At 34.5% G+C, this 17,130-nt stretch overlaps 1 protein-coding gene across 1 annotated transcript; it reads left to right on the top strand.

Moving 5' to 3' along the window:
• The first annotated feature begins 2,414 nt into the window (after positions 1-2,414).
• LOC129876068 (26S proteasome non-ATPase regulatory subunit 2 homolog A-like) lies at positions 2,415-16,363 on the top strand. The gene is made up of 25 exons (XM_055951372.1): positions 2,415-2,676; positions 5,058-5,158; positions 6,516-6,636; positions 6,716-6,775; positions 6,880-6,947; positions 7,240-7,282; positions 8,096-8,164; positions 8,338-8,376; positions 8,454-8,536; positions 9,485-9,599; positions 9,747-9,821; positions 10,415-10,573; positions 11,146-11,253; positions 11,374-11,478; positions 11,559-11,699; positions 11,789-11,893; positions 13,103-13,324; positions 13,520-13,633; positions 13,707-13,922; positions 14,105-14,164; positions 14,257-14,370; positions 14,471-14,556; positions 15,260-15,368; positions 15,513-15,691; positions 15,853-16,363. Exons 1-25 carry the CDS (start codon positions 2,539-2,541, stop codon positions 15,926-15,928), a joined length of 2,706 nt encoding a protein of 901 aa, XP_055807347.1. The 5' UTR covers positions 2,415-2,538; the 3' UTR covers positions 15,929-16,363.
• Positions 16,364-17,130: the final 767 nt, after the last annotated feature.

Below are 17,130 nucleotides of genomic sequence, written 5' to 3'. Positions count from 1 at the left end.
CTACGTTCTTGTAGTGGTTTCATTAAAAAGAGAAGCGCTTCCTACTAGGGGATGAGCCAAAATTGATAGTTTATGGGTTCTGAACTTATTACCGAAACCATCATAGTTACTAGGTTCTTAATTAAATATCTATACATATTTAATGAATTTCTTAATATGAATACAACATCTAAACAAAGTTATTGGATTTGTCCAAACCCGTAATTAATATATCCTCCCTCCACCCTTACTTCATACCATGATGATTTCCATTTCAAGGCTCAAAAGTCGAGACAATATCAAATATTTACGTCAAATCAATAATTACCTCACATATGTCAAGTTCTACTCAACGTTACCTAACATATACATTATTTTTGAAAATTTTAGATCTAGTCTTTAGTCAAACTAAAATACATAAAATGAAACGAAGGAAGCACTAGCAAAAGAAGCCATGGAAACTGTCCTTTGCTAGTGCCAGGACCAACCCAACCAGGAGCGTGAATTATATACAGTGATGGAGTCAGGATTTTTAGTAAGAAGATTTGAAATTAGAAGAAGCAAACATACAAATTAGTCAAAGGGGAATTAACATCTATTATGTATATACAAGATTAAAATAATTGTAATCATGTATAAATAGTGTAATTTTCTACACAAGCTAGGCTCAAGCTGGTTTCGCCTATGGTTTTCCCTTCTCGATCGGTCTCTTTGAATCCGTTTAAATTTGAACGAATTAAAGACTCAATTATTTAATTCTTAAGCGTGATATGTAGTTTAAATTAATTCATGAAAATTTTGTATATATATGCAGAATGCAACTTATGGAAAGGTTTTAAGAGTTGGCAAACTGAATTTGGTCATTTAGAAAAGAAATTGCTGGATTTGTTTTTTAAGTGAGTTGATTTTAATTTTAATTTTTTTAATGGGTTGGTCTTTAATTTTTGCCCTTAGCAATTGGATTTATATCTAACTAGACAAAATTCTTTAAAGAAGCAAAACATAACTTGTAAGATATTATGATGCAAAAATACAAATTTATGCCTCATGAAAAAGGGATAATAAACCAAAAAGACCATTCAATCAATTTAGTTACAAAAGAAATAGCCAGATTTTTGGTAGACCTTCATCGTCATCCTCCTCTCCTCCTCCTTCTCCTCTTCAAAAATAGATGTACCGTAAACATGAAATATTTGAGTGAATTATATATATATATATATATATATATATATATATATATATATATATATATATATCAAAAGATCAAAACATTGAGAGGATTTCATATCTAAAATTTGAGACTGTTTAGATGTGATTTTGAGTTGGTCGGCAGTGTGTATTACTTTATGTATAGTCAGTATATAGTTCGTATATAGTTAAGTCATATTCAACTTTTTTAGTATATCATAATGTGTAATCACTCTATAGCTCATTTATAGATAAACTATATTGTATAGTTAGAATATACTCTTTTTTTCTGACTTTTCGAAAGCTATATTATATAATCAGTGTATAATTTTTATGATTATTGATTATATTTTATGTAAATAAAAATATGATTATATTTATTATAAGCTAATAACTTTATTGTATATATTCGAAAGTATCCCATGAAAAAATTACGTAGAGAAACAATTGGGCCTAAGAATGGCCCAATTTAAAGCCTACACTCCTCTATCGAAATGGCTCCTTTCGTGAAAGAATTGTGAATGGACTGTCATGGGCCTAGTTCTTATTTAGCCAATGATACACAACGTAAATAAAATTCACATATAATAAATATATAATTTATATATATCAATTAAAAATAAATAAATAATGAATTTAATTAGCTATTTTTGTAACGATTCTTTTGGAAAAAAGAAATGTGTTTATCACATCATAGATTGAACAAAACTTATCATTTTGCTTTACAAATACTTATGACAAATTCTAGACATCAATCACATGCATTAAACATATTAAAATTCTAGACATCAATCACATAGAATGAATTGTTCGTATATCTAAAAGAAAATTTTTTTAACTAATACATATCGATATTATAAATTGAATTTACAATATCAAATCATATTTACTTGTTATAATGAAAAATCTTCTGCAAGCTCAATATTTTATAAATAATTATTGCTAAATATCTTTGGATGATTTAAAAATTTAATTTTTTTTTACTTGATCAGCATATATATTATATAAAAAGTTATCGATATATAACTTTGAATAATTTTAAAGATTAAAATTTTCTTTACTCAATTGGTATAATATATAAGTTAAAAAGAATTTTTTCATAAAATGAACATGTAAACAAGAATTTTTTCTTAGTGTATTCTTTTCGAAACTTTTTATGTATTTATCTCGTGCCCATACAAAAGATATAGAAAAAAGAAAAAAAAAAGAATAAAAGAAAAAGAGATCTGCTTGTTTGCTTGATAAAAAAGAAAAGCTTTATTCATATTTAGGGCTTAAACGTAAGAATTTTCATTTTTCCTGTTTGTTGCTCATTTACTTAAGAGAAAATCCAGCTTTCTTCTCGAGTTTTTCCGGTAGGGTTTAAGCAGAATGTCAAAAAATCCGGATCCGAATAGTAGCGGTCCTAGCGGTAGCGCCGGCGCCGGAAAACCCGCCGGAGAAGAGGCGACAGTAAAAGTTCCGTCTAAGGATCTAAAGAAGAAGGATGACAAGAAAGACGAAGATCTAGTAAGTATCAATGAATATGAATCCGATAATTAATTGTTTTGGTTACAAATTTGAAAAGTTATCACTCGTTGAGTTATTGCAACAAGAAAAAAAGGAAATGTGAAAAAGGATTAGTACTTAATGTCTTATTTTGCATACTATTTGATAGTTCAATCATACAAATTTGTGAGTTTAGAATGTTTATACTTATTTTTAGCTATATTAATTTTCAAAAAGTTAAGGAACAATACAACTACAACATACCCCGAGTACCCCTACCTCACAGAGACAGAGACATGTTGTTTCTGATAGGCCACCAGCTAAAAATGAAGCATTTCCAACCAGCTTGGAAAAGGAAATATAGAAATAAGAGCAGTAACCACAAGTGGGGTCTAGGGAGACTAGAATGTAATTAACCTTATGCGTATCTCGTATTGTAGAGACAGAGAGGTTGTATCTAGTAGATTCTCGGCTTAAAGTAAAACATTTCCAAGATGTTTGGAAAAGGAAATACTGAAATAAGAGCTGGAACCAAAAGTAGGTTCTGGGGAGATTAGAATGTACACTTTTGGAAAATCATCACTCGTTGAGTTATTGCAAGAAGAGAAAAGGAAATGGGAAAAAAGGATTAGTACTTGATGTCTTATTTTGCATACTATTTGATAGTCAAGCAACATTGTCTTGATAGTTTAATTATATAAATTTGTGATTTTAGAATCTTTATATGTAGTTTTAGCTGTATTAGTTTTCAAAAAGTTAAGGAACAATACAACAACAACATACCAGTATAATCCCACAAGTAGGACATGAGGAGAGTGGAATGTAAACTGACCTCACCCCTAACTCATAGAGATAGAGTGTTTGTTTTTGATAGATCCACAGTTTAAATTAAAGCATTTTCAGGCAGCTTGAAAAAGGAAATATAGAAATAAGAGTAGTAACAACAACGGAATAATGTGAAATGGAGAGCAATACACGACATACGACGGAAAGAACTAGGGGTGTTCAAAATCGAGCTGTAATCGATTAGCCAACCGCAAAATTAGCTTATTGGCTTATTGGTATTGGGTTATCGAATAAATGGTTGGAGAAAGGATTAAAATTTTATAATTAACGGCTTATTGGTGTAGAGGCGGATTATTCAATTTTCTTATTGGGTAAATCGTTAACCCGTTAAGAATTACCATACTTACACTTTTATTTTAGGTATATTAGCCTCATTTAATATTTTACCATAATATATAAGAGTAATTATATATTTTTCCTTTGTTAGTCCTAACTCTGATAGTCTAAAGCCGTAAAGCCAGGAAAATTTATTGATTTTTCTATAATTATATATTTTGCCTTCAAGGATAGAAAGCAAGTCAGCAAACTCAAAAAAACACTAAAATTTAAAAGAGGTAAAGGCGTAAAGAAGCCCCTGGCTCACTGCATTTAAAATAGTGAAAAGAAGTCATATCTTTTGTAAGGTGCGTTCGTCGAAAAAAAATGTACCATAAAAATTAATTAGTGGTTACCCGATGCACCATCCGATAATCGTTCGATAATTGCTAATCCGTTATCGAACCAACCAATATCTTATAGGTTGGCTAGCGGATTAGTAAATTTAAACACCGATATTCGATAGACCAAACTGTTAAGTAAAATTATCCGCCCAATCCGCTCGATAAGCAGCCCTAGAAAGAACAGTAATGAAAACAAAATAATGCGGTAACGAAGATCAAAAAGACACATGTGATAACCGAAACTGAAGAAAACAGCTGTGGACCAAATGTTTGACAAAAATTCACTCTAAATCCCACATGCTTTTCAGAACAGGGGGTGTAATATTTCTTGTTTTTAGATAGGCATGTTAAAAGTAATATTTCTTATATTTTGATAGGCATGTTTGTTTAATAAAACCAGGAAGAAGCAAAATTGGTTGAAACAAAACCCAATACTTCAATTAGCCGACTCAAAACCCAATACTAGTATTATTATTATTATAGCGTGTCTCTGTAAGATGAGAGTGGAATTTATCCTTCATTTTGTCCTTTCCATTCACTGGGATTTCATTTCATCGATTTTGTCTAGATCCCACCCTTCTTCCGGAAAAAGGGAAGGAGAAGGATAAGGATCTTCGTTAGTGGATCCCTCTTGTTCCTGTTTACATTCATTTCGGAAGTAGTTTCTATTTCTAAATCTCTTTCTTCCTCACTTTCCACCCTTTCTTCTATTTTTGAGGCTTCTTTCAGTTTCTTGCCTAAATATTAGACACAGGTAATAAATAAGAGAATACTAAAGATCCGAGTCATAGAATTTCTCAATTCTAATACACCTATACAAGGTACTTATTAGACACCACATTTAGCTTATGTATCTTTTATTTTATTTATTTGTTGTGTTTATGATATTGTGTTTAGTCGGAAGAAGATTTGGCTCTGAAGCATCAATTGGAACTGTACGTGGAAAGAGTTCAGGATGCAGATCCTGGACTTCAGAAGGTTGCCCTGGAGAGCATGAGGTTTTTCTCTCTTTTCATTATTGTTTAAATTTCATTTAGTATACTTGAATGCAGAGTTGACAGTGACCCAAATTTTTGTTCGCTTCTACTGGAATGATGAAATGTAGTTAAGTATTTATTGTCTGGCTTAAGAGGTACGTTTATGAATCTTTTCTGTAGAATGAAATCTCAGGATTATTGTGCACTTCATTTGTGTTAGAAGTTCTGAAGATATTAATTATATTTGAAGAAACTCTTGGGACTGTAATCATCTTTTATGTATGAGTGAACTGACTGTTAAGACTTCCATTTAGTTCCCTAGTGCACTTACTTTGCAAGAGTGGTAATAGCAGGTGGAAGAGGGTCCCTCAGTCTTATTGTTTGTGAATCTCCACGAAATATGATTAGAACAGACGTGTCATCAGTACACAATCATATTCATGAGAGCTTTATTTGCAAGAGTGGAAGTACTCAGTAGCATGTGGAAGGGCCCCTTGTTCTTTTTGTTTATGAATCATAGGAGATGTGCTAAGTACACCTATGATTAGAACTTGTGTGTAATTAGTACATGATCATTAATGCAAGATTTGTGCATCCAAGGGCGTGGGTTAGCGGTTAATGAAGTGGGTGAAAACCTTGGAGACCAGGGTTCAATTTCAAGCAGAGAATAAAAACCTAGGTAATTTCTTTCCAGTGACCTAATCCTTGGACCTCTGCTGATGGAAGGTTGCAAGTATTATGTGGAATAGCCAAGGTGTGCTCAATCTGGCGGGGACACTGCCATTGTAATAAAGATATTTTTTCAAAAAAGCCTGTATAAAACATGGTTGAATTAGAACTTGACAGTCTGTATAAAACATTTGATGGATTAGAACCTGCAGTCAATGACCAAATGGATATTTGAAAGATTGCGGGTTATAAAATCAGGATGTGAGACATACTTATATCACCTATGCATATTTGGTTGTGGCATTTTGGAAAATACTTTTCTTTTCCTTGTATCACACAGTTTGAGTTGAGCTGGAGATTCAAGATGATATTTGACTTTTCTAAATATAGTTAACATATTTATAAAATACAAAAAACAATGTTGAGTCAATCTCTTTACTAAACAAAAAAGTCAATGCATAGTTGATATATCATATCACTATATATTAATAAAAAAGTGTGGTATATCAACAATAGAATGTCCATTTGTTGAGTTGTGTATAAGGTAAATGTTATAAGAAGAATGACGTTAATCTTATAAATACAAAAAGAAGAATGGCACGACAGATAAAAGAGTTTCAACTCCCAGAGGTTGTTGATTATGTTTACAATTATCGGAGAAAAGTAGAATGATTATCTTTTTTCTTAATTCATCTTTTCTCTGTTGCAGGCAGGAAATACGTACGGCAACAAGCTCCATGACATCGGTTCCAAAACCACTGAAGTTCTTGCGTCCCCATTATGGAACACTAAAGGAATTTTATGAGAAAATGCCAGATTCTGATTTGAAGGTATTGACTTTTGTCCTGCACTTTTCTATCCTGAAATCTGAATATACTTATTTACATGTTTTAACTTCACTGCATGCAGACACTTCTGGCAGATATTCTCTCTGTTCTGGCTTTGACAATGTCTGCTGAAGGAGAAAGGGTATGTTCTATATATTCTGTTAATATGCTATTGATTCTTTGGTGTGAGCTTAAGTATCTTCATTAGCTGTAATAGATATTGTTAATTTTCCTTGGTTCTTACAGGAGAGCTTGAAGTATAGACTGTTGGGATCTCAAGGTGACATTGGTTCCTGGGGACATGAATATGTTAGGTAAGCATATCCTTTTTTTTCTACTCCAGCTATCCTGAAATATTTAATAGACTGTACCAATGCTGTTGCAGGCTGTAAATCAGATGATTTTTTTCCCTTATCAAAAAAAAGTCTGATGGTAGTTGGCTGCAATGACAAGATATTATTTGTCTTACATATTTCTTGATGCGTATGCAAGTGTGTGTCATCATTTTTGATTTCTCCCATATCCATTTTCGCCTGTAATCTGTGAAAAAAATCAGTTTCCTCCTGCATTAGGATGCTGCTGTTCAATGCTGACTGTTTGTGACAGGAACTTGGCTGGAGAAATTGGACAAGAGTATGCAAAGCAGCAGGTTGGTGTTCCTTCAATCCTGAGGTTCTTATGAAATGTGCACAAAATGTAGCTGTCAACAGTTCATGCAGTAGTTCTTTGTACTTGGGAATTTCTTGTCTCCAGTATAATATTCATAAAGTTTTTCAGATCAGTATTACATTCCACTTTATCTGTATCTATTCCAATTTTAATTTATATGACACACTTTCCATTTTGGGATGTTTGACACTATTTTATTTGTACTACCTTCACAACTTTCAAGAATTTAAATTCATTAAACAATTCATACATTAACTTTGATGCGAGTTTGCTCCCTTTGCGAACAGTATTTTAACTCTCCATCTTCACTAATATGTTTTACGAGTCAACTTTACATCTTAACTCGATGCCCAATCAATCACGATCACCTAAAATGATATGTAGGGAGTATTTTTATTCTCACTACTGTATCTAGTGTTTTTACAAATCCGTGTTCTGATTACCCACAAATGTTTACATATAGAATTCCTTTAATTAGATATTTCTTCAACATTGCAACAACAACATAACCCAGTGTAATCCCACAAGTGGGTTTGAGGAGGGTAGAGTGTACGCAAACCTTACCCCTACCTCGTAGAGATAGAGAGGCTGTTTCCGATTGACCTTCAGGCTGTTTCTTCCACATTGTGCCTTGGCCTAAAATCCACTGTTTTCTTTTTGGAATTTGGATGAGAGAAAAGAGTTCCTGCCTCGAGACATACTTTTTTACTTTTAAATCATGTTATGATTCTGACGTAAATCAGTTTCATTAGCTTGCATATACTTATGCTCTCTTTATATGTATTATTTTCAGAGAGAAGAGGAGGCCCCAATTTATGATCTTATGGAGCTCGTGCAACAAATTGTTTCTTTCAACATGAAGGTATCAATAATCACATATGATTTTGTGTTGTCAATTGTAACAAGTTGCAGGATAGAGTATAGGAGGTTGCTACCATATGCCGTGCTCCTGAGCAGATACATAAATCTCTATGTATTTATCTTCCCTTTACTTCTGCCAGAATGTTCAATTGATATCTTATTTTTGCGATGTAGCATAATGCCGAACCTGATGCTGTGGATCTTTTAATCGAGGTACTCTTTTCTTTCCTGATAATATGAACCATTTGGCAGTATGTGTATTCGTGAGAATTCTCTTTGCATAATTCCAGGTTGAAGACCTTGATCTGTTGGTGGAGCATGTGGATAGCAGCAATTGTAAAAGGACATGCTCTTATCTCACCAGTTTTGCAAAGTAAGTCGGCTCTGGGCATGTTTGTGGGTATCCCCTGTTGAATATCTGAATCCCTTCGATTTTTCTGATTAGGATGAGTTCTAGAGGAGCCTTTGTATGCCACTCTATACGTTTTTCTCTTCTTTAATTCCTCTCCCTTATCTGTGGTTTCTTGTCAGACCAGAATCTTAGATGTTGATTTCAGCTTATGTGTTAGGACTAACAGCTTATATCACAAATGCTGATATTTTGCTTCTCAAGCGGTATTCATTTATCACTAAGTTAGTAAAAACCCCAGAGAGGGTATATACTCCTTGCGAGCATCTTGAACATGTATATACATGATCTTATCTTTTGTTACATTGTTGAAGGTAATGGATTCGTAGATTTAAGCATAAAAAATGAAGGAATTCTCACATGAGCTTTCTTGGTTTTCTGTGTTAAGGTTTTATTCTTTCTTGTTTACCTTAGGGGACAAGTTGTTTTCTCAAAATGGCCAATTCATATTAAAGCATCTACAGAGGTTCCAAAAACATTGCAATTGAAAGCGAGTTCATTTCAGGGACCAGAGCATGATGTCTAATAATTATAATTGATTGGCTCTGTTTGAAATAAAAGTATAACCTCTGATATACCTGAGATACCCTTCCTAGTACCATTTAGAAGATAATATTTAGAGGATAGATAGCATTGTGGATGTGAAAATTTCAATTAATACATTGTGCTATCTGATTGATGGTCTATGCCGTTTGCCACTCTTGCTTGAGCAATTGATAGTTTCAAACTCATTTTCCCCTCTAAGATCAATTTGTTGCTGTCTACCATGTTGTAGACAGTATGCACTGCTTACTACCATGTTATACCTTTTTGAATGCAGGAATGATACTTCCTTTTTTGTTTTTCTTCTTCCATCTGACTTTCTCTGCCTACAACCTCTGCTTCATCTCTCATGTCTTTTCTGTCTTACAGATACCTTCCTGGGCCCGATGACATGTTGGTACTTGATATTGCATACACTATATACATGAAGTTTGAGGAGTATCCTCTCGCACTTGTGACTGCATTAGCCCTAGACAATATGCAGGTATCCACTGCTTACTATTACTAGCTAATTCTTTTGGATTCTTCAATATACTCTGAAGTATGTCTGTCAGAGACTAGTGGATCTTAAGACTGTAAATTCTGAAATCCGAGTACTTGTAATTATTTTGGTTTCCATCTTCTCTTGCAGTCTATAAAGCAAGTTTTTACATCATGTGATGATAATCTACAGAAGAGGCAGTTCTGTTACATCCTTGCTCGTCATGTAAGTTCTCCATTGTGTACTATTTATATTAGTCAGAACATTCCAGCTTGTAGAAGAATCCTAATTTCTGTTTCTTCTTTCTGGGTCGCAGAATACCTCTAATTCAGATTCTTGATCTCTGAGGTGTTATAACAACTCCTTTTCACTACTCTATTATTACTGGTGAAATGATCACTGAGTACTTGTTAAAGAATGATACATTGAACTGTCACCGGATTATTTCTATTTATTTTAAAATTGAATAACATTATAAGTTTTTGTTATTGGTGCAGCTCAGAGTATATAGTAGACATCCTAGGATCCTTGTAAGATGAGATAGGATTTAGTGTTAGTCTATTGTTTTTACTCTTTTGCATGTAGATTCAATGATGTAATTTTGGCTTCCAGCACTTTGTGTTGATGATCACAGCCTGTTACCTTGTCAAAAAAATAAATAAAAGAAGAGCTATCCCTCAATTATTTCTTTTGTTTCCCTGTAATATCTTTTTTGCCCTATTTTCCCTGCCAGGTATATGGCTCTCCTCAGGTCTTTTCAACATAATGTTATGTTAATGATAGATCCAAGATGCTAAATTGGCGATTTTGAATCACAGGGTCAAACATTTGATCTTGATGAAGAGTTGTGTGCGAGTGATGAAGAGAGAGAAGTATTGCAGGAAATTGTTAACAATGTGAAATTAAGTGAAGGGTATCTTGCACTTGCTCGTGATATTGAGGTCATGGAACCCAAAACTCCTGATGACATATACAAGGTTTAGACTTCTACACAACACCTCTCCTTATCATACTGGATTTGCATATACTGTTGCATCTGTTCGGTTTTTCCCTATTTGAAGTAATTGACTTGACATTGTCCTGGAGGCATATGTTACTTTCCCTGAATATCTGCTTTGTTCTGCAAGAGAAGTATCTCATGTCATTGTTGCATTGTTTTGGTTGCATCCAATTACAGTTATTAATTGTCGATGAATCTGCTCATTTCTTTAAATTACTTTCTTCTTCCTTTATTTCATCTCTTTCCCCCATCCTTTTTCATGTTCAAAATAAATTTGGGAGTAGCTTATCTCAGTTTCTTTTGCACCTTGGTTGGCCATTCGAAGAAAGATAAAGAACGCCTGCTCGAACAAAAGATCTGTTTTGGATACTCTTGTCATTTATAAAAATTTCATCTGCAGGAATTTTCCTTTGTGTGTTTTTAGTCATTATCACAAAGAAAAACAACACCAACATACCAGTGAAATCCCACTAAGTGGGGTCTGGGATTATCACAAAGAAAAAGCTTTGTGTAATTGCAACTAAATCAGATCTTATTTGGATTTGTTAGCCACATTTGCTTGATGGACGAGCTAGTGCAGGGGCAAATGTCGATTCGGCTAGACAAAATTTGGCTGCTACATTCGTCAATGCATTTGTCAATGCTGGTTTTGGCCAGGTAAAATGAATCAAGCTGTATTTTTCATACACAGGCATGCACATATAAATATATGTCTGTATTTTGTATAGCTTTATATATCAGTATCCATAATCAACTCTTGGTACTTCTCTGCTGCAGGATAAGTTGATGACAGTACCATCAGAGGCCACAAGTGGTGGTTCCTCTACAAGCTGGCTTTTCAAGAATAAAGAACATGGGAAGGCTAGTGCTGCAGCAAGTTTGGTATATATCTCTACTAACTCTTTCGACTCTCCTTGTTGAGTACCTATCTACAGCTACTGATTGTTCTTTCACGAATTTAGGGAATGATCCTGCTTTGGGATGTTGATTCTGGGCTTGCACAACTTGACAAATATTTCCATAGTACTGACACCCATGTAATTGCTGGTGCACTATTAGGAGTTGGGATTGTAAACTGTGGCATCAAGAATGATTGTGAACCAGTGAGCTTCATCTAATGTTTATCTGATGTCTGTACCAATTCTCTCCACAGATCTTCATATCCTGAGATTTCACTCCATTCTCTGTGCAGGCATTGGCACTTCTTGCTGAATATGTTGACAAAGATGATCCTTCAGTCAGAATAGGTGCTATAATGGGTCTGGGTCTTTCTTATGCCGGTGCTCAGAATGAGCAGGTAATATTCCTATTTCTTCTTTTGGGTTTTATTAGACAAGAATAAATTTTCTGCTCTGTCCTTTAGTTCATCCTTAGGGATTGTTTGGTGTGAAGGATAACACCAAATAATCCCGGGATTAAATCATAGTGTTAGTTAAGTTGGTGTTTGGTTGACAAATCCAGGATAACTTATTCCGGGATTAATAAATAGTACCGGGATAAGTTATCCCTCCTCTTGGGTGGTATAATAATCCCATCATAATTTGTCATGGGATAAACTTATTAAATGACAAAATTACCCTTCAAACCCTTTATCACTTTTCACATTCCCATCACTTTTCACTATTCAAATTAATCTCAATTATCTGATCGAGATATATCAGTACATTGAGATGCAATAGAAGATTCAACTTCACAGAATATACATATATATGGAAGCATTTCCTATTTGTTAGATATCATACTCTCTTCTTTTTGTGAAGATTCGTGAAAAAAATGAGCACTTTATTTACAGAAGAAAGATTATATGACAGAAGTAATTAAGATCCATTAATCAACACTCACATTTTCTTCCATAAACATCAGTACTTGGACCTGCTACTGATCAGTACATCATGGATCAAATTTTATGGTTGTATTTTAAGCCAATTTACTGCTGCGTATGGATACAAACTACTGCTGTACTGGTTGCCATTTTTTGAGGCCAAACTCTGCTACATTTCCGATCATTTGCTACTATATTTTGAGCCATAAGTTGCTTCGTTTTTTTACACAGTTTTGTAGTAAATGTGATATGTAAAAAAGTTGTGTGTTCACGCCATATGTTTTTTTTAGAGTGGAGTAGTTACGCCTCCAAAATTGGCACATAGTTGAACACAAAGAAAATTAATGAGAATTGTTACATAAAAATAATTAAGTTAAATAAGGTGGAGGTTTTGTTTTCAAGAATGAATAACTAAAGATCTACCAAAAAATAATAATATACAAAAAGCTAAATAAGATGGTATTTTTGTAAACAAACAACTTATTTTTAGGAAGTATGCAATGGATATTATTTTTAGTACAACAAATCAAACAATCAATAAGAAATAAAGGTAGGATAACTAATCCCAGCATAACTTGTATTCAAACCAACCGAGTTAGCTTACAAAGTTCTACCTTTTTTTGGGACTCTATAAGATTGTTCTGGATATGTACAATGTTACATTGAGTGCTTGCTGTTTTTCAGATCAGAAGTATATTGACTCCCATACTTGGAGATACTAAGGTGTCCCTTGATGTAATTGCATTCGCTGCAATATCATTGGGCTTGGTGTACGTGGGTTCATGTAACGAAGAGATTGCCCAGGCAATCATATTTGCATTGATGGAGCGAAGTGAGGCAGAATTGGGAGAGCCCCTTGCTCGTCTCTTGCCGCTGGCTCTTGGTCTTTTATACCTTGGGAAGCAGGTAACTGAAGAAGTTACATGCCTCAGTTTCTATAGAGATCAAGGAATATCTGAATTAACTGCAGTTCTTGTTACCGGTGCAGAATATCATTTGTATCAATATGTCATAGATATTCATGATTTGAATATCTGTTCAACATTGATGGATTGTATAACTTCTTATTTTGATTTGGTATCCCTCTGTCATGTGCTATAGGAAAGCGTTGAGGCTACAGCTGAAGTTTCGAAGACTTTCCATGAGAAGATTAGAAAGCATTGCGATATGACCCTCCTTTCTTGTGCCTATGCTGGGACAGGCAATGTACTCAAGGTACTAGAAGTTTCCTCGCCTTTCACTTCTAAGTGATTCATAATTAAAATTGCTGACTGTTATTCTTGTCTAGGTCCAACACTTTCTTGGTCAATGTGCTCAACATCTTGAAAAAGGTGAAAGCTTTCAGGGACCAGCTGTCCTTGGTATTGCGATGGTTGCAATGTCTGAAGAGTTGGGGATTGACATGACAATACGTTCACTAGAACATCTTTTGCAGTATGGGGATCAAAATATCAGAAGAGCAGTTCCATTGGCACTTGGCCTCCTCTGTATATCAAACCCAAAGGTCTGGTTACTTGAAATATCCATACAATAGATTTCTTTTTCCATCCTTTTTCTTTCCCTCACTTTTTACTGTCTTAATGTTCTGGTTTTACTACTTCTATTGACAAGTTGTGGTAGGCCTGTTTCTCTTTACTTCTGCTTAACTCTTGGTAACATATTTTTTTCCCGGGCTGGCTTGGACAGGTTAATGTCATGGACACTCTGAGCAGGCTTAGTCATGATTCAGACACTGAAGTAGCAATGGTAAAAAAAAGTAGCCATGGTATTTTGGATGAGTGTAGTTTTTTGTGCAGCTATTTGATTGTTATATCTGAAAACTTCTCTAAATTATACAGGCTGCTATTATTTCCTTGGGATTGATAGGTGCAGGAACAAACAATGCCCGGATAGCCGGCATGCTGCGTAACCTATCCAGTTACCATTACAAAGAAGCCAACCTTCTTTTCTGTGTAAGAAATAAAATAATTCTCAGTTATTCTCGTGACAAGTCCATATCCTTGTGTTTACTCACCTGCTTACTCTAATCATTGGCATCTGCTACTTCTGTAGGTGCGGATTGCGCAAGGTCTTGTCCATTTAGGGAAGGGCTTGATAACTCTCTCACCATATCATTCTGAACGATTTTTGTTATCTCCGTAAGTTCTCTTCTATAGAAAAAGCATTCTTCTCCAAACTATTATGCAAGTCCTTTAGAGGCTTATTTTACTAAACACATTTTTGAGCTAAAATTTATGCGTCTTTCCTAGTTACGAAGAGTTTTTGGATGAGGTTGTTTTGTAAGTGAATAACTGCAGATAAATAGAGAAGTGCCACTAAAGGATCTGCTATATTCTGTTTCTTTAGAAGTGTGTCCGGCAGATTCGTCATCTTAAACAACTACGTCTCAGTCCTGAACAAACTGGGATCAGCTGAATGAATCCTCACTATTCCATTTAAGCTCAACTTATGTAATCATCGACACCAAATAAAAATAAAAGTGAAAATATGCTTAATATATGTAAATAAGTTTTTTTTTAAAATTTAATAGTAATAATAATAATAATAATAGAAGTCGTCTAACAAGACTAAAACCTACTCCCAACTAGTAGATATCACCTATCTGGATCTTTTTCTTCCATTGTGTCCTATCTTTAGCTAAATTAACACTGATTTCAAGAAATTGTAGATCTTTAGAGACAACTCCTTTCCATGTGATTTTAACACATTTGTTATCTTGAACCTAAAATAAAAATTGACGTGTATAATTAAACCGGTGCTTCATGAGCCTACCCCTTTTTGATTCCTTCTGAAACTTCAAACCCTCAATATGTTTGCTCTTATTTTTTTTTACTGTTCCAGGACTGCACTAGCTGGACTCATAACTATGCTCCACATATGTCTTGATATGAAGGCCATTATCTTGGGGAAATACCACTATGTGCTTTATTTTCTGACACTGGCGATGCAGGTTTGCTGTTTCTTGAACTAGCCGTCCCCTTCCTCCATTTGCCTTTTTTTTGGTGGCTTTCTGTTGTTTTGGCACCCCCCCCCCCCTCTTGACCGCCCTTTCGTTTTCTGTCTAATCGTTCATGTGTTTGCTTCTTCTTTGCAGCCAAGGATGCTTATGACTGTGGATGAGAACTTAAAACCATTGTCAGTGCCTGTTCGAGTTGGCCAAGCTGTTGATGTTATAGGTCAGGCTGGTCGACCAAAGACGATTACCGGTTTCCAGACACACTCAACCCCAGTTCTCCTTGCTGCTGGGGATCGAGCTGAGCTTGTAACAGAAAAGTATTGTACTTCTCCTTTCTTCACTATATTTTGGAGTAGTTTGTATGAGGGAAAAGTGCATCTTTTGTCTCTTAGTTAGCTGACATTAGTCACATGGCTGAGGGATCACAAACACAATTTTCTGTCCTTCCCGTTTACTCAGTATTCTTGTTAAAATGCAGGTACATTCCAGTCTCGCCCATTCTTGAAGGCTTCGTCATATTGAAAGAGAATCCTGAGTATAGGGATGATAACTAGTCATGTACCAAATGAGTTCACTAGAAGATTTAATTGAGCAAGGATACTTATTCATGAGATGAATGTCTGGGGACGTTGATGAGTCCGTGCGCTGAATCATCGTGGCAAATGAGGCTACCAGATCTCTGAAAGAAGAGAATTGAATCCTGGGCTATTGTTGCTTGATTTTTCGTCTAGAGGTGTAACATTGGCCAAATCTTACTATATGAACTTAGCTAATGCAAGAAAATGTCCCTATCCTGCCCTCTTGTCACGTCATTGCTAACAGCTATTGGTCACTGAAGTTGAAATGGAAATCCTATGTTTTGCTTTTCAATATGATTTTTCTATAGCAGATACCTCTTGTAGAACTCTTTTAAGTAGTAACCTAACAGTTCATGCGTTATGTAATTGAAGTTACATTTTCGAACCACTGAGTTTCATTTTAAAATGTTATAGAGAGGTCTGAACAGTATTATAAAATGATTTCTTCGTATTTTTGTGAACAAGGTTCTAGCTTCTAGCACCATGTTAAAGTGTGTACAAAGAAGAAGAGCAAAGTAATAAACATGCTCAAAAAGTAAACCAACCCCTTGGAGGTGTTTCTTTTTGGTGTGTTTATGGTCATTATGGTCCATTCAGAACTTTTTCCCACCTCTATGGTCTAAGAGAACATACAGAAAACTTCTCATTAATAAATAATCCAAATTATAATAAATTACAATTTTCTCGTATCAAATAATTAGTCAATGAAATTTTTGGTAGAATTATTTTCGGGCATTTTCTTTTTAAATTCTTTACGGGACTCTCCGTAATGACCAAAGGCAACAGTATGTGCACCATTACCATGATCTAGATCAATTTTTTAGCATTTAGGAGTCACTCAACAAACAATAAGTGATTTTTTTTTCCAGTTTTTCGTGTTAGACTATTAGTTTTTTGGTGAATTAGGTTTCGAGAATTTCTTTTTTCATAAATTTTACAGAACTTTCCATAATAACCTGGGGTAACAGTTCGTGTGGTCTCTCCATGATCCACACAATTTTTATAGCATTTAGGGGTCAATTAACATGAATTAGACAATTTTTTTATTTTTTCGTGTGTATTAGCCTATGATATTTTTGGTGAACTGATTTTCAGTTTTTTTTTTGAAATTTCTTTACAGGACCCTCCGTAATGACCTGGATAATAATGCATGTAGTTTCTCCATGATCCACGCCAAA

This window comes from Solanum dulcamara, chromosome 12 (assembly GCF_947179165.1).
Source record: "Solanum dulcamara chromosome 12, daSolDulc1.2, whole genome shotgun sequence".
Classification (NCBI taxonomy): Eukaryota; Viridiplantae; Streptophyta; class Magnoliopsida; order Solanales; family Solanaceae; genus Solanum; species Solanum dulcamara.
Note: the sequence above shows the minus strand (reverse complement) of the source record. Positions and strands in the feature narration are given on the sequence as shown.

Bases quoted from the DNA above. Each gene is read 5' to 3' on its own strand.
- LOC129876068 (XM_055951372.1), top strand. From the start codon at position 2,539: ATGTCAAAAAATCCGGATCCGAATAGTAGCGGTCCTAGCGGTAGCGCC. The intron at 6,776-6,879 runs GTATGTTCTATA...TGGTTCTTACAG, and splicing joins TGTCTGCTGAAGGAGAAAGG to GAGAGCTTGAAGTATAGACT. The intron at 8,377-8,453 runs GTACTCTTTTCT...GCATAATTCCAG, and splicing joins CTGTGGATCTTTTAATCGAG to GTTGAAGACCTTGATCTGTT.